Genomic DNA, 23,905 nt, shown 5'->3' on the forward strand with positions numbered 1-23,905 from the left:
CCAGTTGCAGCAGATTGAGTTGGGGTTGGTCCTGCTTTGGGGGCTGGACTCAGTGACTCCTGAGGTCTCTGCTGGCCCTAGGAGTCTGTGATTCACGGGGAAATGCCCAGACCCCTTTAGCTCACTCTCCACAGGGCTTACCCCGTTATGACACTGACTCACTCTACCACCCTCCCTGTGTGGGATTTGAACCGGTAACCTAGAATGGGAAGAGACCTCAGGAGTCATCCAATCCAGCCCCCTGCTCAAAACAGAGCCAACCTCAACTCAATCATCCCAGCCAGGGCTTTGTCCAGCCAGGACTTAAACACCTCTAGGGATGGAGATTCCACCCCCTCCCTAGGGAACCCAGCCCAGCGCTTCCCCGCTCTCTAAGGGAAATTGTTTTTCCTAATGTCCAACCTAGACCTCCCCCACTGCAACTTGAGCCTCGTTCTGCCATCTGCCCCCACTGAGAACAGCCTCTCTCCAGCCTCTTTGGAACCCCTCTTTAGGGAGTTGCAGGCTGCTCTCAAATCCCCCCTCACTCTTCTCTTCTGCAGACTAAACAAGCCGAAATCCCTCAGCCTCTCCTCATAGGTCATGTGCTCCAGCCCCCTCATCAGTTTGGTTGCCCTCCGCTGGACCCTCTCCAATGCATCCACATCCTTTATCTAGTGGGGGGACGAGAACTGGAGGGAATACTCCAGATGTGGCCTTCCCAGTGCCGAATAAAGGGGAATAATCCCTTCTCTGGATCTGCTGGCAACATTCCTCCGAATGCCCCCTAATATGCCATTCGTCTTCTTGCCTACAAGGGCGCCTGTTGACTCATCTCCAGCTTCTCATCCACTGCAGTCCCCAGGCCCTTTTCTGCTGACACGGCAAAGGAGACCCTGGAGCCTCCTGCAGGCCTTGTAGCCACTTGATCCTCCTTGTTCGTTGCGAGGAGGCACGTAGGTCACTAGCAAAGGTGTTGGGAAGCCTCCGGCTTTCACTCACGCCCTGCGGGATTTGTTTCCTGGCCAGAAGTTTGTTCTTTCAGGGGCAGGGAATGGAATGGAATAACATGCCCTGCGTGTGGCATGCTGATGAGCCAAGTCTGCGGCTCAGGAAATGCTCCATCAATCCAGGGGGCTGCCAGCTTGAAGGATGCGCTTGGAAAAACCCTCTTGCTGTGATTTGAAGCCTCCCCAGGGAGGTGTTCGCCCCCGCCACGCCGTGGAAAAGGTCAGAGCCGTTGTAAGGGCTGTAAATATTCCATGGCTCCTGTGTGTGCCATACGTGACCTGAGGATAATCCCAGGAGTTAAGGTTTCCAGCGAAGCTGCTCCTTCCAAAACAAATCCAATGAAACGAGGGAAAATATGTTGCTGCCAGAGCTGCCAAGCCAGTGGTTCCTTCTGGCTCGGCTTCCTCTCCTGTGCTAAGCGCCTGCGGTAAATGGCTTCTGCAGCGCGGAGAGAAATTGGCCGAACTCAGGCAGTGAGGCGCACCGGCGTGTGTGCTGAAAAGCAAGCAGAATTGGCACCACTAATTAGGATCATAGCCATAAGGATGGGCTTGCTGAGGCAGATCACGGGTACCTGCCGGGGAGTCCTGTGCGTTGTAGCAGTATCTGCCAGCAGGCCTAAGTCAAAAGGCACTGGTTAGCCTCTACAATGGGACCATGTGACGGACCAGGCCAGGTCTGGGCACAGCCGAGGGCATCCGCTCAGGGCGAATTGCTCAAATTCGGGGCTCCTTCTAGCCCCCAGACTGGAGATCTTCCCAAGCAGGCCACACACCACTCCCACAGAACTCTTTAGCTGCCTGTCTAGCCGGCCAGAAGCCTCACGAGCAAAACCCCTCCGACACTCCAGCGCTCTCCGTGCCCCAGACAGGCCCGGGCCTGCACACAGATGAGGGGTCTGAGAACCCAATCTCACTTCCCCGAACAAGTTTTATCTGGTTCCAAGAAACCAGCCACAGATCCCAAGTCAATTTACACCCTGGATCTTGCCCACAAACCACGCTGAGGCAATCCTTTAGAATCTACCATCTAACGGTTTATTACTAAAAGAAAGAAAAACACGTGAGTGAGGTTGTTAAAGTATCCTACATTACATGCCTTGAATCGCCCAGTTCTCCATGCAGGCTCGCAGCAGAGATGTTATAACTTAAAAGTCTTTGGTGAACATCCTACATCAGGATGGGTCCACAGTCCTTCCCGGCTGCTCGATCCCGGCACTGCTGCCTCTGGGATGAAGAGCTCAGCTGAGCACCAAGATGGAGTCGGCCACATGACATATTTCTATCCCCTCCTGGCTTCTTCCAAGCGGGAGGGAGTCGCGTGGCCAGTGGCCAGGTGTGTCTTTGGCCTCCAGAGGTCCATTGTTCCCTGGAGCTTTGCTCATTAGCTTGTCCATGAGCAAACATTCCCGGCCCATTGCTCTTCCTCAGACAGAGAATCCTTCAGCATCAACACAGAGCCCATATTTATAACTCCACACACACACATTATACAATTACATGAATAGCATATACAGCATCAGAAGAAAGTAAGCTTTCAGTTGACACCTCACATGGCCCCCTTGTACCAACTTTTGGGGCAACCCCCTCCCTGCCCCCATGGGTACAGCAGTGATCTGGCTGCTCCCCTCAAAATCCAGTAATGTGACAGACCATTAAGGCCATGTCTTCACTATGCGGAAGATCAACACTGCCGCGATTGATCTTCCGGAGTTTGATTTAGGGGGACTAGTAAAGGCTCACTAAATGGAACTCGGAGTGGGCCACCGTTGGAGGCTGGTACTCCTGCTTCTACGTGTGCAACTCTTGACTTCTGGCGGTGAGGTAAAGGGCCCAGGGAATCAGCTGCTGGCGCACTGTTAAATCATTGGGCCCCGGGGGAAGAGGCGCCTTTGCCCTGCTATATCCCCCCCCCCAACACCCTGTCAGCAGGCCTGATATATATTGTGGTCGGTGTTGTGTATTGGGTTGTTGTAGATGTAGAATATGTAACAGTAGGGCCCCAAGGTCCAGATCACGGAAAAGCGACGTGTGTGCCAAGTGCTTTACAAACACAGAACAAAGAGAAGCTTCTGCTCCCAGGAACCTACCGGATCCAATGTAAATAACCGCGAGGGTGCAAGGCCAGAAGGAGAACGGGGATTGTTGTGTCTGACGACCCACACAACACAGGCCAGGACTTCCCGCCATTGAGAAGTGTCCTCACAATACGAGCCTGTACCCGACATACATAGCGCCCCGCTCCTCCCCACCCCTCCCCCGCCACCTCCCAAACCGCCAGCCTGTGCCCCACAGAGACAGCGCCCCACTCCTCCCCACCCCTCCCCGCCACCTCCCAAACTGCCAGCCTCTGCCCCACACAGACAGCGCCCCACTCCTCCTCCCTTCCCCCGCCACCTCCCAATCTGCCAGCCTGTGCCCCACACAGACAGCGCCCCACTCCTCCCCACCTCTCCCCCGCCACCTCCCAAACTGCCAGCCTTTGCCCCACAGAGACAGCGCCCCACTCCTCCTCCCTTCCCCCGCCACCTCCCAAACTGCCAGCCTCTGCCCCACACAGACAGCGCCCCACTCCTCCCCAGCCCTCCCCCGCCACCTCCCAAACTGCCAGCCTGTGCCCCACAGAGACAGCGCCCCACTCCTCCCCAGCCCTCCCCCACCACCTCCCAAACTGCCAGCCTGTGCCCCACACAGACAGCGCCCCACTCCTCCCCACCCCTCCCCGCCACCTCCCAAACTGCCAGCCTCTGCCCCACACAGACAGCGCCCCACTCCTCCTCCCTTCCCCCGCCACCTCCCAAACTGCCAGCCTGTGCCCCACAGAGACAGCGCCCCACTCCTCCCCACCCCTCCCCGCCACCTCCCAAACTGCCAGCCTCTGCCCCACACAGACAGCGCCCCACTCCTCCTCCCTTCCCCCGCCACCTCCCAAACTGCCAGCCTGTGCCCCACAGAGACAGCGCCCCACTCCTCCCCACCCCTCCCCCGCCACCTCCAAAACTGCCAGCCTCTGCCCCACACAGACAGCGCCCCACTCCTCCCCACCCCTCCCCCGCCACCTCCCAAACTGCCAGCCTCTGCCCCACACAGACAGCACCCCACTCCTCCCCACCCCTCCCTGCCACCTCCCAAACTGCCAGCCTGTGCCCCACACAGACAGCGCCCCACTCCTCCCCACCCCTCCCTGCCACCTCCCAAACTGCCAGCCTGTGCCCCACAGAGACAGTGCCCCACTCCTCCCCACCCTTTCCCCCACCTCCCAAACTGCCAGCCTGTGCCCCACACAGACAGCGCCCCACTCCTCCCCACCCCTCCCCCGCCACCTCCCAAACCGCCAGCCTGTGCCCCACAGAGACAGCGCCCCACTCCTCCCCACCCCTCCCCTGCCACCTCCCAAACTGCCAGCCTGTGCCCCACACAGACAGCGCCCCACTCCTCCCCACCCCTCCCCCGCCACCACCCAAACTGCCAGCCTCTGCCCCACACAGACAGCGCCCCACTCCTCCCCACCCTTCCCCCGCCACCTCCCAAACTGCCAGCCTGTGCCCCACACAGACAGCGCCCCACTCCTCCCCACCCTTCCCCCGCCACCACCCAAACTGCCAGCCTGTGCCCCACACAGACAGCACCCCACTCCTCCCCACCCTTCCCCCGCCACCCCCAAACTGCCAGCCTGTGCCCCACACAGACAGCGCCCCACTCCTCCCCACCCCTCCCCTGCCACCTCCCAAACTGCCAGCCTGTGCCCCACACAGACAGCGCCCCACTCCTCCCCACCCCTCCCCTGCCACCTCCCAAACTGCCAGCCTGTGCCCCACACAGACAGCGCCCCACTCCTCCCCACCCCTCCCCCGCCACCTCCAAACTGCCAGCCTGTGCCCCACACAGACAGCGCCCCACTCCTCCCCACCCTTCCCCGCCACCTCCCAAACTGCCAGCCTGTGCCCCACACAGACAGCACCCCACTCCTCCCCACCCCTCCCCCGCCACCTCCAAAACTGCCAGCCTGTGCCCCACACAGACAGCGCCCCACTCCTCCCCACCCTTCCCCCGCCACCTCCCAAACTGCCAGCCTGTGCCCCACACAGACAGCGCCCCACTCCTCCCCACCCTTCCCCCGCCACCTCCCAAACTGCCAGCCTGTGCCCCACACAGACAGTGCCCCACTCCTCCCCACCCCTCCCCCGCCACCTCCCAAACCGCCAGCCTGTGCCCCACACAGACAGCGCCCCACTCCTCCCCCCTTCCCCGCCACCTCCCAAACTGCCAGCCTGTGCCCCACAGAGACAGCGCCCCACTCCTCCCCACCCCTCCCCCACCACCTCCCAAACTGCCAGCCTGTGCCCCACACAGAGAGCGCCCCACTCCTCCCCTCCCCTCCCCCACCACCTCCCAAACTGCCAGCCTGTGCCCCACACAGACAGCGCCCCACTCCTCCCCACCCCTCCCCGCCACCTCCCAAACTGCCAGCCTCTGCCCCACACAGACAGCGCCCCACTCCTCCTCCCTTCCCCCGCCACCTCCCAAACTGCCAGCCTGTGCCCCACAGAGACAGCGCCCCACTCCTCCCCACCCCTCCCCGCCACCTCCCAAACTGCCAGCCTCTGCCCCACACAGACAGCGCCCCACTCCTCCCAACCCTTCCCCCGCCACCTCCCAAACTGCCAGCCTGTGCCCCACAGAGACAGCGCCCCACTGCTCCCCACCCCTCCCCCGCCACCTCCAAAACTGCCAGCCTCTGCCCCACACAGACAGCGCCCCACTGCTCCCCACCCCTCCCCCGCCACCTCCCAAACTGCCAGCCTGTGCCCCACACAGACAGCGCCCCACTCCTCCTCCCTTCCCCCGCCACCTCCCAAACTGCCAGCCTCTGCCCCACAGAGACAGCGCCCCACTCCTCCCCCCCCGTTCGCCCGCCACCTCCCAAACTGCCAGCCTCTACCCCACACAGACAGCGCCCCACTCCTCCTCACCCTTCCCCCGCCACCTCCCAAACTGCCAGCCTCTGCCCCACACAGACAGCGCCCCACTCCTCCCCCCCCGCCACCTCCCAAACTGCCAGCCTGTGCCCCACACAGACAGTGCCCCACTCCTCCCCACCCTTCCCCGCCACCTCCCAAACTGCCAGCCTGTGCCCCACACAGGCAGCGCCCCACTCCTCCCCACCCCTCCCCCGCCACCTCCCAAATATTCTGCCTGTGCCCCACACATAGGGCGCCCTGCTCCTCTTGGATTTTCTCCCACCACAGCTGTCTCAGTACGTCCCTATGGCCGCTGCAGACAGGCCCCTTCTGCTCCAAAATGTTTCCCGTCCCCTTTGACAATGTGACGATTTGTGCCCGAGCTCTGCGGGGTCCAAACCCTCCCCCACCATCTCCCTGTGCCCCTGTGCCCCTGTGCCCCGGGGGGTGGTGGCAGAGCCTCCGGGCTGCAGTGTGCAGGGCGGCTGGTTCTCCCGAAGGGCCCAAGCCTGCCTCTCTTACCCGACTGCGGCATGGCCTAGCTGGGCCTCTCCAGCCACTTCTCCCTGGCCCAGGGGCTGCTGCCTTTTCCACTGGGCTCGTTTCAGAGGGTGCCTGCAGAGCAGTGTCATGATGTTGACGAGCTGGTCAGTGACGGGACAGGCTCGGCGACCCGGGCATGTTGAGCTTGGTTGGAGGCAGGGTTGGCGTACTTCTGGACCCGAGAGTACACCGGCTTCCCTTTCCCCTTCCCCCCCTACCTCCCACCTTAACCAAGCTGTCCAGCTCAGGGTCACCTGGATCTCCCGCAGGGCAGGTGACCGGGGGAAACACCTTCGGGGTTTCTCCACCTTGAATGCGGCGTGGGGTTGCTAAGACTTGTCTTTGGGGCTTCGGTCTCGCTAGGCAGGACTCAGCCGATGGCACGTACATAAACCCGGCTCTTGTCCGTGCTGGCTTCCGAGTGTTGCGCACTGCGCCTCGCGTGTGTACGAGTGTGGAGCACACGTGCCGCCATTCCTTCCCTGCGGTGTGCACATCTTCACTAGCGCTTCCGGGCCTAGAGGGGAGGCACATGACTACGGTGGAGCCGTCGGTCCACCTGGCCGGAGCATCATGACCAGCAGTTTAAGTGTGCTGTCCTAAACTCTGTTGCCAGGGGAGGGCGCCCCTAGATTTCCTTGGAGCAAGTTAATGGAACAGCCGTCGCTCTATCTCGGGTCTGGTCGCCCTTGGGCAAATGACCAGAGCGATTACTGCTGTTCCTCTGCCTGGGTTGACCTGGTGGCCACTTTGGAATTAACTTCCTAGCGCTTTGCCCTGAAGTTGACCAGGTAGTCAATCGGAGCTGAGGTTTGACTTGGTGGCCAAATTGAGCTGGAGGTTGATCTGGTGGCATTTGAGAATTGGAGGTTGACCTGGTGGCCAGTCAGAGCTAGGGGTTTACCTGGTGGCCAATTACAGCTGCGGGTTGACCTAGTGGCCAGGGAGAGCTGAGGGTGACCTGGTGGCCAGTTACAGCTGTGGGTTGACCTGGTGGCCATGGAGAGCTGGGGGTTGACCTGATGGCCAGTTACAGCTGTGGGTTGACCTGATGGCCAGGGAGAGCTGGGGATTGACCTGGTGGTCAGTTACAGGTGTGGGTTGACCTGGTGGCCAGGGAGAGCTGTGGGTTGACCTGGTGGCCAGGGAGAGCTGGGGGTTGACCTGGTGGTCAGTTACAGGTGTGGGTTGACCTGGTGGCCATGGAGAGCTGGGGGTTGACCTGGTGGTCAATTACAGCTGTGGGTTGACCTGGTGGCCAGGGAGAACTGGGGGTTGACCTGGTGGCTAGTTACAGGTGTGGGTTGACCTGGTGGCCAGGGAGAACTGGGGGTTGACCTGGTGGCTAGTTACAGGTGTGGGTTGACCTGGTGGCTTGTCAGAGCTGGGGGGATTGACCTGGTTTCCTGTCAGAGCTGGTGGCTGATTAGAACCAGGATTAACCAGATAGCCAGTTGGAGGTTAAAAACAGTTGCCACCAGCCACTGGGCCAGGGAAAAAGCGCTTGAGGTGCCCCATCCAGGTGATGCTGCAGTTGGGAAAAGAGGGAGAAATGGGACCTTCCCATTCACTGCAGCCCTGGGGCTTTGCTTCTTCCCAATTGCAGTTGCCACCAGTCCCACCCATCATGCCCTGTTCCAGGGGTCAATGGGACCTGTAGTCTCCTGCATGTGAAAGTCAGTCTCTTTGGAAGCTTGTCCCAGTTCCAACCCCCTGAGACAGCCCCCGAACCAGGAGAGGAGAGTGGCCCCAAACATCTTTTCCGTCCCTCCCGACTTGTGTGGGAGGTAAATGAGGTTACCAGCTGTCCCAAAGGCTTTCCTAGGAGGGTTGGGGTCCTGCTGCAGGTGCTCTTACCCCCACACTACCCGTTCGTCCTACTCCTTATCAGAGGCTGCAAGTTTGTATAATTTTTCGTAGTGCCCAGTGTGAGTACAAGTCCTGCCCCCCCCCCCCATGCCAGATAGAGAAAACAGGTAGAAGAGTCTTGGTCCACTTCGGAACCTGGAATGGAACCCACAGTTTCTGAATTGCCTCATTCCTCTGCTATCAGCCAATGTTAATTACATATAATAAAGATACATAATTAGCTCGTCCTGTGTCTGTTCAACCTGCTCTTAAATATCTCCAGTCATGGAAATTCCACAACCCCCCTAGGCAATTTAATCCAGGGTTTCACCACTCTGACAGGTAGGAAGTTTTTCCTAATGTCCAACCTAAAACCTTCCCTGCTGCAAATTAAGCCCATTGCTTCTTGTCCTATCAAAAGAGGCCAAGGGGAACAATTTTTCTCCCTCCTCCTTGTGACACCCTTTTAGATACTTGAAAGCTGCTCTCATGTCCCCTCTGTCTTCTCCTTTCCATACTAAACAAACAAACCCAATTCTTTCAGCCTTCCTTCATATAATAATGAACGCTCAGCAGGATTAGGAGCACTCACCTAGAAAGGGGAAAAATCCTTTAATAGGACCTAAAGCAACCAAACACACAATTCCCCCCGCAAAGAAAAACACTGCCCCCCAAAACCCTCCCCAAAGCCATGTAAAACCACTCAACATTCTTCAATGAATATAAAATAGCATCCCGAAATGCTCTGGACGTACCGTTCCCTGCTGTATGCTGGAGGCTCGATTTTTTTTTTTTGCCCATTAGTCCTTTAAAACCCCTCCACAAGTGAGCAGTGTGAGGTAGTGTCCATAAATCGAAATAATCCCCAAGCCTTGGACATGCTGGGCATTGTCGCTTCTGAGAATCTTTGCACACGGAGGTCGCCGTAGCGAGAATGCTCCCTGTCGTTCTTGGGCAGCCGGGGCCCGGCCTAGAGAGACGATCTCTCTGGAATCCCCTTTTTATGGGTCTCTGCTTGATTCTGCCTGGAGGGTGGAACGCTGCCTTTCATGTTTTGATGGGCCTTCTGCAGCCCATCCCCGCTTCCTGCGTGGGGTGTAGCAATCCTGTGGCAAAGCTCCTCCTCATAGAATCCCAGGACTGGAAGAGACCTCAGGAGACATCGAGTCCAGCCCCCTGCCCAGAGCAGGACCAACCCAACTCAATCAGCCCAGCCAGGGCTTGGTCCAGCTGAGACTTACACACCTTTAGGGATGGAGATTCCACCCCCTCCCTCGGGAACCCAGCCCAGTGCTTCCCCCCCACCTAGGGAAATCGTTTTTCCTAATATCAACCTAGACCTCCCCCACTGGAACTTGAGCCCATTGCTCCTTGTTCTGCATCTGCCACCACTGAGAACAGCCTCTCTCCAGCCTCTTTGAAACCCCCCTTCAGGGAGTTGCAGGCTGCTCTCAAATCCCCCCTCACTCTTCTCTTCTGCAGACTGAACAAGCCCAAATCCCTCAGCCTCTCCTCGTAGGTCATGTGTTCTAGCCCCCTCAGCATTTTGGTCGCCTTTCACTGGCCCCTCTCCAAACCGTCCACATCCTTAGAGTAGTGGGGGCCCCAGAACTGGGCGCAATCCTCCAGATGTGGCCTCCCCAGAGCCGAATAAAGGGGAAGAGTCCTCTGCTTCGGGGGTTCCCGCACGCTTGCCTCGGAGCCTCCTCGCACCCCTCAGCGTAGGCCTCGGCCCGCTGTTTGGTGAGCGACACTTGCCATTGGCCAGCCATTTCGCCTTTTATTCGCTGTGATCACGTTTGTCAGGCTGAAATTACTGTAGCAATGCTGGCCCGCAATCCTCTGGGGGCAAGGGGAGGATCTGCCAGCGACCCGACCCATCCGCCTATAGGGAGCACGGCTACTAGAGGGAGGCATTACTCCCCCCCCCCCACACAGATGGCATTAATCCCCCCCCACACAGATGGCATTAATCCCCCCCCCCACACAGATGGCATTAATCCCCCCCCCACACACACAGATGGCATTAATCCCCCCCCCACACACAGATGGCATTAATCCCCCCCCCACACACACAGATGGCATTAATCCCCCCCCCACACACACAGATGGCATTAATCCCCCCCCCACACACACAGATGGCATTAATCCCCCCCCACACAGATGGCATTAATCCCCCCCCCCCCCACACACAGATGGCACCCATCATGGGAATTATTTTTTTGTCGGAACGGCGTACTGTCCACCTATTTCCCTAACACACACAAAAGGAATGGCGTTTCCCCCATGCGTACCGGCGCCTGTTTTCCTGGGGCCTCTTGGCTCCTGACAGAAGCCTGCTCAGGACGAGCGGCATTTTTTTTTCCTCACATGGCACGGCGTTTTGGCTCTTAAAGGGGCCACGACTGCATTTCGGCCCCCAGTGTGGCGTGGTTTTTTTCTTTTTGCTCAACAACCTTGCCCTGGAGTACCGGCCCCTTTTTCCGTACCCGAAAAAGCACCGATTTTAAGCAATGTTCATGATTTACACACGCCGAGGAGAGCGTGAGGGAGATTGAGGGTCTCAAGTTGTGGTGGGAGAGGTCCAGGTTGGATATTAGGAAAAACTATTTCCCTAGGAGGGTGGTGAGGCGCTGGGCTGGGTTCCCTAGGGAAGTAGTGGAGTCTCCATCCCTAGAGGTGTTTAAATCTCGGCTTGACAAAGCCCTGGCCGGGTTGATTTAGTTGGAATTGGTCCTGCCTAGAGCAGGGGGCTGGACTTGATGACCTTCTGAGGTCTCTTCCAGTTCTATGATTCTATGATCCCTGAGGTTCAGGCTGGGATTGTGGGACTGCTGGGCTGCCTCAGTTCTCCAGCCTGGGTTGTCTCTCCTGATGCGGTATGAGTGACAAGAAGCAGACCCCGCAAGGCACTGTTGTCACTCAGCAGGCCCACATGTGGCGCCCGCGCCTAGCCAATGGCATGAATGCTCCCAGCGCCACTCGCGAATCCCACAGAGACAGCCACCAGCGAGACCTCCCCCTTTCCCCTGGCTCACAGCTGTGTCATGCCGAAATACACCCGTATGAGTTGGTCACCGCGGCAGCAATGCAACGTGGACAGACACCCGCTTGTTTGTGAAATCGGAGCGGATTTACTACAACGTCAGGCAAACTCTTTGGAACAGAGAAACAGGTTATTGACGACAAAAGAGAGACTAAGTTATTATAAGGGATAAGCAAAAGGTTGCCAAAATAAACCATAAGCATGCAGTCTATGCTCTCGACCCTATTCGGCTGGGCAACAACTAGATGAAGCCGTTTCTCTCACCCCACCGGAAGCTGACGTGCAAAGGACGCAGGTTTCACCCGTGGAACCTGGACCAGTCTCCAGTTTTCTCAGTGTCCTCGTTGCTTGTGGCTTTGGTCAGGTGGAGGAGACAAGGCCAAGCATGTGGTCTCCGCAAAGCCTTAGTCCACATGCTTGAAGCACCCAAGTCCAGGCGTATCTGGTGGGACTTGCTGAGTCCCAAAGTGAAGCAATTCCCTGGTGTGTCTCCTGGGAGTAAGTAGAGTTGCCAGGTGTCCAGTATTGACCCGGACAGTCCGGTATTTTCGCCTCCTGTCCGGTAAAAAACCCCCCAGAAAATACCGGACACCTAAAATGTTTGGTATTTTCTGATTTTTTTTTTTTCCCGGCCAGGAGGTAAAAATACCGGACACCTGGCAACCCTATGACACACTCAGCAACTGGGCCTAGCCCCTGGCCTTCTGGGCCCTTGATGCCCCCAGGCCCTCGACACCCCTAGCCCCCCGCCCCCAGACCTCCTGCTTACCTGGTTCCACAGGGAAGCTGAGTTCTGGCTTGAACAAGAAAACAAAATGGCCACCAGCAAAAAGCCTAAAGACTAAGGGGAAGCAATGCCTTCCCTGGGTCTTAGTGCTCATCTTCTCCCCTGTTCCTATCCCTATTCTGACTCTGCACATATTCTGAAAGGGGCCATAGTGTTTTAATGCTGTTTTATTATATATATTTTTTTTGGCTTAAGAACTCTTGGAGTCCTTTTTTTTTTGGCTCAACAACTTTGGTTCCCCCCCCTATTTTTTCACTCCCAACAGAATTTTTTCCTTGGTGATTTTTTTTGGGGGGGTGGGAGGGTGTGTGTGTTAGGTATTTTTGGTTAAACCATCTGGCAACCTTAGGAGTGAGTCACTGAATTGTAACTCCTCTGCTGGCCAATGGTGGTAGTTATCTCCCTTGTCGTCATCTCTGAGGAGCGGGTATCTGGGCTCTTCCCGAACCCACAGCTTCCTTTAGTGATAGCCCGACAACACAATGCTTATCATTGCCTGGGCATGAATGCTGTCCATGTTTAGATGGAACAGCGGGCTTCAGCAGTTCATAACCTTTCCCCAGACACCTCACATGACATGCTCTCTGTGCAAATGTAACCCACACACCTCATGTGGTTCACTGTCCCATGCAGTGGCACCTAGACCACAGCAACAGCTAATACCAAGAGACCTCTACAGCAGGGGTGGCCAACCTGTTATAGACAAAGAGCCAAAATAGTTGTGCATATAGCGCAAAGAGCGGGGGGGAGGGGAGTTGTTGAGCAAAAAAAAAAAAAGGACACTGCCCCTTTAAAAAAAACTCAGGTTAGCTTTTTGGCCACATCAGATTCCTGTCGGCCAGCACCATCTTGCTTTGCCGCGCTGGACAGCCGGAGAACGGAGGGAACCAGGGGCCGTTTCTAGGGGCAGCTTCGCAAGCCGCACTTTAAGGGGGGAAGAGCTGCATGTAGCTCGCGAGCCGCAGGTTGGACACGGCTGCTCTACAGCACAGGCTAGGAGCCAGCTGGCTTTTAGCTCAGAGGATAGAGGCTCCTATACTCAGCTCCTGAGGTCATAGGTTCAAATCCGCCTAGTGGCGGTTACACAAACAGATCAGGAATACGAGGGAGCAGAGCGCTCCCCAGCTGTCGTGTGTCACAGGGGCAATAGACAGACGACCTGTCGGTCTGCCTGCCTGCTTTTTCATTTTCTAGATGGGGAAGAAAACAGACAGTGCAGGATTTGCCCAGCATCACTCCAGAAAGGCCGGGAAAGGAACCCAGCGCTCATTCTGTTTCAGTTGGACTTTTGTTTTGCCATCTGTCCAGAAGGGTAGCTCATAAATCATTGCCTTTTAAACGGAAAACTCTTCGAAGCTGCGAAGAGCGGCGGAGCTTCTGCAATGTTTATCTTGCCGCCGGAGCCAACGGGTATGAATGCGCGTGTGTGTGTGAAAGTAGCGATGCTCCAACTCGGACACTGCTCCGTTTTTGGACCGCTTTGCAACAGGGTCTCAGGGCGCCGGTAAGTGTGGTTTGAACGGTCCTTGCTCCTGGCGCTGGTTCACTCCCCAAATATCTCTTGGGTGGCTTGTTATTTTTGTATGAAGCCGTTTGTAAAGGAAGAATCCAGCTCAGCCACTGTTTTGCAGCACATGGCTAACGCTGGCCTGGTTCTCTGTGTTCCTTTCTCCTCCTCCCCATCTGCAGCCAGCCGCTCGTCGATGCCAGCGACAGGACAGCCAGCACCCATCTGGATCAGTACCTGTACCGATTCCGCAGTACCAACCTGCGCCAGATTGTCCAGGCAGCTGTGAACCTGAAGCACGAGGACTCAGATCTGCAGACGGTGCTGGACCAGGCTGAGGACTGGCTTTCACGGCTAAAAGCTATGGCCAAGGAGGTAAACAGCAGGGTGAATTGCTTTTGCTGTGACGGCGTTTTATCTTTCCCAACAGGGCTTGTTTGAGGGAAGCCATCTTGGCTGGGAGCAACTCCTTAGGATTGGTCTGTAGAGGGAATGTTAGCGATGTCATAAGAACCAAAGGGTATGTCTAGACTACTCACCTCTGCCGACTGAGGCATGTCAATTAGACATACCGACATAGTCAATGAAGCGGGGATTTAAATATCCCCCGCTTCATTAGAATAAAAATGGCTGCCGCGTTGCGCCGGCTCAGCTGTTTGTTGGCACGAAGCAGCAGTCAAGACGGGGATCCGTCAGCAAGGAAACTCTTTGCCGACCAAGCCCTTATGCCTCGTGCAATGAGGTTTACAGGATCAGTTGGCAAAGGCTTTCCTTGCCGACCGATCCCCATCTTGACTGCTGCTTCGTGCCGACAAACAGCTGAGCCAGCACAACACGGCGGCCGTTTTTATTCTAATGAAGCGAGGGATATTTAAATCCCCGCTTCATTGACTATGTCGGTATGTCTCATTTACATGCCTCAGTCGGCAGAAGCATGAAGTCTAGATATATCTGTGACGTAGTGGGGGTACCTGGCTGGTTTCTATGCTGCTGGCTCTGGGGGAACCCCCACTGGCTGCTGTGGGTACCACGACCCAGCAAAACAGGATGAGTCACTATGCAAACCAGTGGCCAGACACCCCCCATGGAGAGGAACAAAGGAAGGTGGAATGCTGCCTTGGCTGGGGGGCAGGGCTGGAAGTGAGTGAGTTGGTTGCTGGCTGTCGGAGGGCATGGATGAGACAGCCTAGGGAGAGGAGCTGGAGTTTAGGGGCCCAGTCTCCCCCATCTCAAGGGGGCCTGAGGCATCCTAGCCCAGTTCCTGTGACCAGATTACATCTGTGCTGCGCTGTGCTGGAGGAGCAGTAAACCACCCTCAATTCCACTGGCTGGTGCAGTCTGTTTGCGCCATTTCGGGGTGCAGGAGACGGGGGACCCCAACGCGCCGTCACACTGGTGTCAGGGGTGGGATGCACTGCACCCCGTGGATGGAGCTTCCAGCGGCAAGCGACAAGGCGCAGTAGAAGCAAGAGCCCTGGAGCCAGGCATGCTGGAGACAGAGCGAAGCGGTTCCTGGGAATCGTGGGGCGCTGCAGCACTAGACTGGTGAGTCTGCACCGAGGGGCCCAGCGGGCAGATGGCCTACGCCCGACTCTTGAAGGCAGAGCTGGTGGGGCTGTGCAGAGAGAGGGGCTTGCCTGTGCGGAAAGCAGCCAAGGCCCAGCTGATTACCCAGCTGGAAGAGAATGACCAGCCACAGGGCCAGGATCTTGTCCCCAGGGGAAGCAGCCAGACCCCCCCTGAGAGTGTGTCAGGCTCAGAGAGGGGGAGGAGCGCTGGAACCCACCGGAGAGATGAGACAGCGTCTCCCGGGAGGCCTGCAAGCCGTAGCCCATCTAGGGCAGGGGCCAGCCCAGGGGAGCTGCGGCGCCTGGAGATCCAGCTGCGGATCAGGGAATTGGAAGTAGAGGACCGAGAGAAGGAGCGCCAAGATCGAGAGAGGCAGCGACAGCATGAGCTGGCCATGGCAGAGCGGAGAACCGGCGGGGCACCGGCTGCGCCAAGTGCGGATGGGCCCCAAGGTCCCAGGGCTGCCAGCCACTTGGAGAGGCTCGTGGTGGCCCAATTGAAGGACATGGGTGACATAGACGGGTTCCTCAGCTCCTTTGAGAGGGCCTGTGGACTGCAACGGGTTCCCCCAGCTGACTGGCTGCAGGAGCTCATCCCCGCACTGAGCCAGGAGGCGGCCGGAGTGCTCAGTCAGCTGGAGGACCTACAGCCAGGGGATTACAACCGAGTCAAGGAGGCCCTGCTGCACAAGTTCGGGCTGACCCCCGAGATATACAGGAAGAAGTTCCGGGGGGTACAGAAAGGGCCACGGGAGACCTATGTGGACCTGGCCTCCCGCCTGGCGCAATACTGCCGCAAGTGGGTGTCTGGAGTTGGAGCCCAGACCGCAGAGGAGCTGCTCAAGCTGGTCATGATGGAGCAGTTCTATGAAGCGTGCCCACCCAAACTGAGGCTGTGGCTCAAGGACCGGAGACCAGAGAACCCCCAGGAGGCCGGGAGACTGGCGGATGAGTTCACGGAGAGCCGGTCCGGATGTGAACGGGAGTCCCGGAGAGAAAGGGAACCGCGCAGAGACCGGATCTCGGCTGAGCGACGGAGGGAGTCAACTACGGGGCGAGACCAAGGAACAGGTCGTCTGCGCCCCAGAGAACCAGCCAGGGCCTGGACAGAGACAGCCCAAAGCCTAACTTGCCATCGCTGTGGGCAAAAAGGCCACAAGAGGGCTCAGTGCACCAGGTCCCAGGACCGGGGACTGTCCAGGGTTAACTGGCTGGGGCGGGAGGAAGGGCAGGCTGCCCCAGAGGCAGGGGCTGGCAGGCAAACCTCAGCTCAGAGAGAGGGGAAGGATGCTCAGTGCACCTCCCCTGGGAGGTCTGATTCTCAGGAGGCGGATTTCTCCGTGTACCGGGTGGGGGCAGGACGGCCCCTGCGGAGCGAGTGCCTCATACCCCTGGAGGTGGATGGTAGGAAGGTGACGGGCTTCTGGGACACGGGGGCGGAGGTGACTCTGGCCCGATCTGACATAGTGGCCCAGGAGCGGATACTACCCCACGCGCAGCTGACCCTGAAGGGCATAGACGGGTCCCCGTTTAAGGTGCCTGTAGCCAGGGTGCATCTGAAATGGGGGGCGAAGGAAGGCCTCAAGGAAGTGGGGGTGCACCCGCACTTGCCCACCGAGGTGCTGATGGGGAACGACCTAGAGGAGTGGCCCCATGAATCCCAGCGGGCTCTAGTCACTACCCGGAGCCAGAGCCAGCGGGGGGCTGACAACGTGGGTCCAGGGAAGGACTCCTGGCAGCGTCCCCAGGGTCCCATCCCAGTGGACACGGGGTCCAGCCAGGCTGGGACTCCGGACCTAGGCAGAGGTGGGGGACAGGTCCCGATCCCTGCCTCAGCAGCTGAATTCCAGGCTGAGGTGCAGGCAGACCCCTCCTTGCAGAGGCTGAGGGACCAGGCTGGCCTCCGTGCAGCTCAGCCCCGGGGGAGAGGTAGCCAGGAGAGATTCCTGCGGGAGCGTGGGCTCCTGTTCCGTGAGTGGCTCCTCCCCAGGAAGGCGAGGGCATGGAGGGTAGAGCGGCAGCTGGTCGTCCCCCGAAAGTATCGCCTCAAGCTGCTGTATTTGGCCCACGATGTCCCCGTTGGGGGCCACCGGGGGATCCGGAGCACCCGGCTGAAGCTGCTCCAGCACTTCTATTGGCCGGGAATCTTTACAGCCGTGCAGCGGTACTGCCGGTCCTGTGACTCCTGCCAGAGGGGCGGGAAGGCCCAAGACAGGAGGAAAGCGGCTTGGGGGTCTCTACCCCAGATAGAGGACCCTCTGGGCTTGCTGAGAGAGTTATGGGAGGGGAAGTCCTCCCTGGATGGAGCATCGGGGGTGGAAGCCGCCCTGGCTGTCCAGAGAAGGCTCGCTGGGCTCATGGCCCTGGCCCGAGAGACCCCGGCCAGAGATCAAGGCCAGCGGAAGGGTGGGTGTGACCCCCGAGGACAGGCCTGGGCCAGTCACCCTGGAGCGGGGCGGCGAGTGGACAGAGGGAAGCCAATTCATGTGGGGCCTCGCCACGGCCGGCCCGAGTCAAGGGGAGCACCCATGTCCTCAGGGCGGGTTCCCACGCAGAGGACCCGAACTTCCCTAGGTCACGAGCGGAGTGACCCTGCTCAGTTCGCTCTCGGAGGGGGGAGAACTGTGACGTAGTGGGGGTACCTGGCTGGTTTCTATGCTGCTGGCTCTGGGGGAACCCCCACTGGCTGCTGTGGGTACCACGACCCAGCAAAACAGGATGAGTCACTATGCAAACCAGTGGCCAGACACCCCCCATGGAGAGGAACAAAGGAAGGTGGAATGCTGCCTTGGCTGGGGGGCAGGGCTGGAAGTGAGTGAGTTGGTTGCTGGCTGTCGGAGGGCATGGATGAGACAGCCTAGGGAGAGGAGCTGGAGTTTAGGGGCCCAGTCTCCCCCATCTCAAGGGGGCCTGAGGCATCCTAGCCCAGTTCCTGTGACCAGATTACATCTGTGCTGCGCTGTGCTGGAGGAGCAGTAAACCACCCTCAATTCCACTGGCTGGTGCAGTCTGTTTGCGCCATTTCGGGGTGCAGGAGACGGGGGACCCCAACGCGCCGTCACAATATCCTAAGAGCGGCCAGACTGAGTCCGACCAACGGTCCGTCCAGATCAGGGTCCTGTCTGCCCACAGTGGCCAACACCAGGTGCCCCAGAGGGAGTGAACAGAATAGGGAATCATGAAGTGATCCCTCCCCTGTCACCCATTCCTACCCTCTGCCCATTCCTGCCCATTCTGGGTAATAGCCACTGATGGACCTAACCTCCATGGATCTATCTAGCTCTCTTTTGACGCATGTTAAAGTCCTGGTCTTCACAATATTCTCTGGCGAGTGTCTACACTTGAAACACAGTAACTGTGCATCTCCCTTGCAGTGTTTGGGTATGTCTAGGCTACACGCTTCTTTTGAAAGAGATCGTCTAGACAGCCACAGCTTTTTTGAAAAAGTGATCCACTTTTTCGAAAGAGTGCGCCCAGGCAATCTGGATGCTCTCTTTCGAAAAAACTCTGTTTGCGGTCAAGAACGTCTTTTTTTGAAAGAGCTCTTTCGAAAAAAGGCATTCTTCCTCGTAAAACGAGGCTTACCACTGTCGGAAAAACCGCCGCGTGCTTTCGATTTAATTTTGAACGCGGCGGCAGTCTAGACGCAGGTGAAGTTCTTTGAAAAAAGGCCACTTTTGAAAAAAACCTGTAGTCTAGACATAGCCTTTCAGAACAGCCTATGCCCAATGGGAGGGACTCTCCTATCTCTGCAGGAAATTCACTTCCCCCAGAGATGGTCGCTAGGCTGATGGAGGAATTCTTCATCGACCTTCGGCCTACAAAGGGACTTAGTTGTTTTTTAACACCAGTAAGCAACTTAGTTATGCCAATCTAATGGTCTAGTACCGTGGTTACCAACCAGTAGATCGTGATCTACCGGTAGATCTCGGAGGCTCTAAGAGTAGCTCTTGAGCCCTCTCTGAACTGCGTGCCTGCGCAGTACATTTACATTAGATTTCCTCATTTGAGGAGCAGCTACTCACCGAGCAACAGCACAGATGAGTAGCTGCGAGGAATGGTGTGAATTTTTTTTTTAAAGTAGCAGTATAAGGATTGGGGATAGCAAGTGATGGAAAAGAGGAGAATAGAGAGGGCGGGGCTTCAAGGAAGGGGCGGGGCGGTAGATCTTGGCTTGGTCTGTCATTTAAAAAGTGATCTTGGGTGTAAAAAAGTTGGAGACCACTGGTCTAGTATGTCTCAGGCCTTCATCTAAATGACAGATTGAACTAGATTAGGTAAATCTCATTAAAACCCGGTGTGGATGCTCCTGTTCAGAATTAACATGGTCTCAACTTGGTTTCGTTGTATTCACTTTGGAAGCAGACGAAGTTACATTGAATTTAGGCTGTTTTCATTCTGAATGGAACTCCGCAGTGGAGTTGAATGGGTTTTAACGAATCCGCTAGCTAGTTATGATTCATTTTCCTGAGTGTCTGTGTGGCATGTTTGTCAGTAGACCTTTCCAAAACTGAGGCATGCTGGGAATACCTTTCCAAAGCTGAGGGATAGCTCAGTGGTTTGAGCATTGGTCTGCTAAACCCAGGGTTGTGAGTTCAATCCTTGCAGAGGCTGTTTAGGGATTTGGGGGCAAAAATTTGTCGGGGATGGTACTTGGTCCTGCTGTGAAGGCAGGGGATTGGACTTGATGACCTTTCAAGGCCCCTTCCAGTTCTAGGAGATAGGCAATCTCCATCAATTTAATTAAAAAAAAATTTAGAATCACGCCCTGAGAGACTCAGCCGGTTACCGACCCACCAGGGGAACCGACAATGGTCTGGAAATTAATAGTCCCCACTAGGCCATCTGCTTCATTAGAAGCCAGGTATTTTAGGACTTCCTTGAGATCTGGGCCTGCTCAGCTCTTTCCAGGGGCTGCCAGATACAATACACCCTCCTCTAGTTGAAGCAAAGGGGGATACTAGCGGAATGGGCTGCCTTCTCATACAGGGGCAGATGACGATTTTGCGGGGCCCAGGGCAGCACAATTTTGCGGGGCCCCCCTTTGACACGGCGCATGCGCGGGGCTTCTTGAAGCGCGGGGCCCGGGGCGGCCGCCCCGCCCTATATCCGCCCCTGTTCTCATAAAACCCTACTGAAAAGAGACCGACTCCCCAGGCAGGTGAAAGGTGTTGGCTGGGAGTGCTCCCGCTCCCATCTTGGACTGCCCCAGCCCCCACCCTCCCATCCCCAGGCACCCTTTAGAGCGGTGGGGGCTGAGCCCGCATCTCCTCCCTTCCCCCGTTCAGACGGGGTCATTGCTGGCTGCCAGGGAACAAGGGGAAAGTGCCCAGTTTGCTGCATTCCTCACTCTGCCTGGGGTACGTTGGGGGCAGATGAACCGGGACCTGCCCCAGCTAAGGGACATGCACCCCTCCCCCGGCTGTCCCCAAGCTGCTGCGGTGATAGAGGGCTGGGGTTGTCCCCTCTCAGCCTGCACCCTGAAGCCCTCCTCCCCATCTCCAGCCCCAAAGCAATGATTCCCATGAAGGTATTTGAGTTAAGGACCGGAGCAATCGGGATCTTATTTTGTGAAGCTGGGCGCCTCCCGCTGGCGAAAGTTTGCAACACATCTCTATGTTGGGGAGAGTCAAACACACATGGGCTATGTCTAGACTGGCACGATTTTCCACAAAAGCAGCTGCTTTTGCGGAAAAACTTGCCAGCTGTCTACACAGGCCGCTTGAATTTCCGCAAGAGCACAGACGATCTCATGTAAATTGTCAGTGTTCTTCGGAAATACTATGCTGCTCCTGTTCAGGCGAAAGCCCTCTTGTGCAAATGCTTTTGCGCAAGAGGGCCAGTGTAGACAACGCGGGATTGTTTTGCGCAAAAAAGCCCCAATTGCAAAAATGGCGATTGGGGCTTTCTTGCGCAAAACCGCGTCTAGATTGGCATGGACGCTTTTCCACAAAAAGTGCTTTTGCAGATAAGCGTCCGTGCCAATCTAGACGCTCTTTTGCGCAAATGCTTTTAACGGAAAAACTTTTCCGTTAAAAGCATTTGCGGAAAATCATGCCAGTCTAGACGTAGCCTGGAGTTCGAGACCCGAGCCTCGCTGGATACATCTTCTCGTGCACTACACTAGTGCAAGCACACGTCATCCTGGTAGGACTGTGTCCCAGCGAGGCAGGGCGGTTCTCCTTTAATTATGCCACGATATCGTTAAAGGGGCAAAACATTTCAGAGAAGGGAGGCCTGGGGGGGAACATAGTGAGCAGTTCTGTTGCTGATGCACAAGCAGGAGTAGATGCTTAGCTTGCCTTCCTATTGCTGGGCTGCCTGGGGGCGGCTACAGCTTGTCTATCCGTGGAAGTTCCTCTCCAAGACGGTGAGGAGTGACGTTATAGCACCGTAGCTTTCCTGGCGTACGGGCTGGTCTGCACTGAAAGCCTGGCATCGCTGAGTCTTGTAAGGGTGTGAAAATCCACCCCCCCGGGTGACACAGTTATGCTGAACCATGCCCCGACGTAGACAGCGCTAGGTTGAGGGACAGGGCCGGAGACACCTCTGCACCCCTGCCCTGTTCCGGTTGATTTCCCAGTGTGGCTAAGTGTGACGGACCGGGCCGTGTCTGGGCACAGCTGAGGACGTCCGCTCAGGGCGAATTGCTCAAATCCGGGGCTCCTTACAGCCCCCCTGACTGGCGACCTCTCCAAACAGGCCACACACCAGTCCCACAGAGCGCTTCAGCTGCCTGCCTGAAGCCTCCCAAGCAAAACCCCTCCGACACCCCAGCAATATCCATGCCCCAGATGGCCCCGGGCCTCATACACAGGTGGGGGGTCCTAGCACCCAATCCCACCTACCCCGAACAAGTTCTGTCCGGTTCCAAGAAACCAGCCACAGATCCCTGGTCAATTTACCCTCTGGACCTTACCACAAATCACGCTGGGCCAATCCTTTAGAATCTATATCTAAAGGTTTATTGTTACAAGAAAGAAAAGCATGAGAGTAAGGTTATTAAAGTACAGTACGTTACATGCACCGAATCTCCCAGTCCTCGATGCAGGCTCTAGCAGAGATGTTGCAGCTGCTGGTTAAAAGTTCTTATTGCACATCCTACGATCAGGATGGGTTCACAGGTCTTCCGGGCTCTTCAGTCCCTGCAGTGCTGCCTCTGGGATGAAGTGCTGAGCTGAGAACAAAATGGCACCGACCACATGGCCTCTTTTATCCCCTTCCTGGCCTCTTCTGGTATCAGCCGGTCACCTGGTCCTCAGCCTCTCTCTGCTGGCAGCTCTTGGGTCTCCGCCCTCCTGCTTTAGGTGTGTCTTTGGGCCATCAAGTGCCATTGTCCCACAGGGCCTCGCTACTCAGCCTGTCCATAGCCATGCTCAACCACATTCACAGAAATATTCAGCTTCCACACAGATTCCAGATTCCTACCTACACACACAGACATTATACACTCACATAAATAGCGTACATAAGATCAACAAACAATAATCTCCCATTCAATACCCCACATGGCTCCCCCCACACCAATTTCTGGGGCCAACACCCCCACCCAGGGGTGCAGCAGCGATCTGGCTGCTTCCCTCCAATTCAGCAACATGACACGAAGCCCAAACAGGAATCAGATGCGGTAAGAACTTCCCTGAGCCCGTGAAGTCAGCGGGTCTGATCCAGGCTCGCGGCGGGGCAGATCCGGGGCAGCGGAAGGTGCTGGCTCTCGGGGCTCTGCAGCGGTGTGCTGGGGGGCGTCCCCGGAGGCAGCGGCTGGGCTAGATTGGCGACCCCAGAAGAAATGCACAACGCAGACAGCGAAGGTTTGCGGCTAAGCCGGCTGACTTCCCGCAGGGGACAGGTCACCCTGGAGCAGAAGGCCACGGCAAAGGCCGCTGCATCCCTCACAAGCTCTTGAAATACGGAGCCCGTCGGCCTGAGACCGTGGGTCTCAGAATGTAGCTCGGGCCCCAGAATGCCCGGCGGCTCCCTATTCGTGTCTGTCTTTGCTTTGCCGGGCCCGAACCCAGCACCTGAGGGGTTCAGCCCCGTATGTTGGGACTCAGATTACAGGCCCCCGGCCCGGGGCTGACGTCCTTGGGCCTCCCTCTTCCCCCCCAGGTCAGTCAGGGTCTGGCTCGCCCACCCTGGGGGTGTTGATTGCCAGGAGCGGGTGGCGGGGCCATGAGATGTGAGAGCCCCTGCCCGAGACCCACCCCCTGCACGGGGGGGACTGGGATCCCTCGCCCGTGGGAGCCGTCCGTTCGGCTGCTCTTGGGAGGGGAGCGGGATGAGTGAGGGGCATCCACATTGGGACCTACGTGTCCCTGCAGTTCAGGAGGGCCGGGGAATCTGCAGGCTCGGATCAGCCCTTTATCCAGGGCAGGTCCAGCGGCCCCAGCTGGCCTCCGGGAGCCTGGGCGTGTTTGGGTCGGGGCTGGCGGTCAGGCGTGGCTTCACCCCGCACCTGGCAGGCACGAGACCACCCAGAGGCTAGCTCATTTCCAGTTTCCAAGCCAGTTTCCAAGCCACGGTGACTTTCTCAGGCCTGGCTTTCACACCGAGGCCACTTGGTCGTCCCAAACGCCGGCCTCAAAGGCGGGAGTCTGGCAGCTCAGTCTCGGGGCCCAGTGGCTCCTGGGACGGTGTCCTGGGTTATAGGATGCTC

The 23,905-nt window shown here is 57.4% G+C and overlaps 1 protein-coding gene across 14 annotated transcripts in view; it reads left to right on the top strand.

The window, feature by feature from the left end:
- DYSF (dysferlin) overlaps nt 1-23,905 on the top strand; it is a 269,126-nt gene that overhangs the window by 95,134 nt on the left and 150,087 nt on the right. For all 14 annotated transcript variants that reach the window (XM_075931052.2, XM_075931053.2, XM_075931051.2 and 11 more), the window contains one exon: nt 13,864-14,056. In XM_075931052.2, coding sequence (XP_075787167.2) covers nt 13,864-14,056 — 193 coding nt within the window. The remainder of the gene's footprint in view (nt 1-13,863; nt 14,057-23,905) is intronic.

The sequence above is a fragment of the Pelodiscus sinensis genome, chromosome 4, assembly GCF_052426305.1.
Source record: "Pelodiscus sinensis isolate ZL-2025 chromosome 4, ASM5242630v1, whole genome shotgun sequence".
NCBI classification, from domain to species: domain Eukaryota; kingdom Metazoa; phylum Chordata; order Testudines; family Trionychidae; genus Pelodiscus; species Pelodiscus sinensis.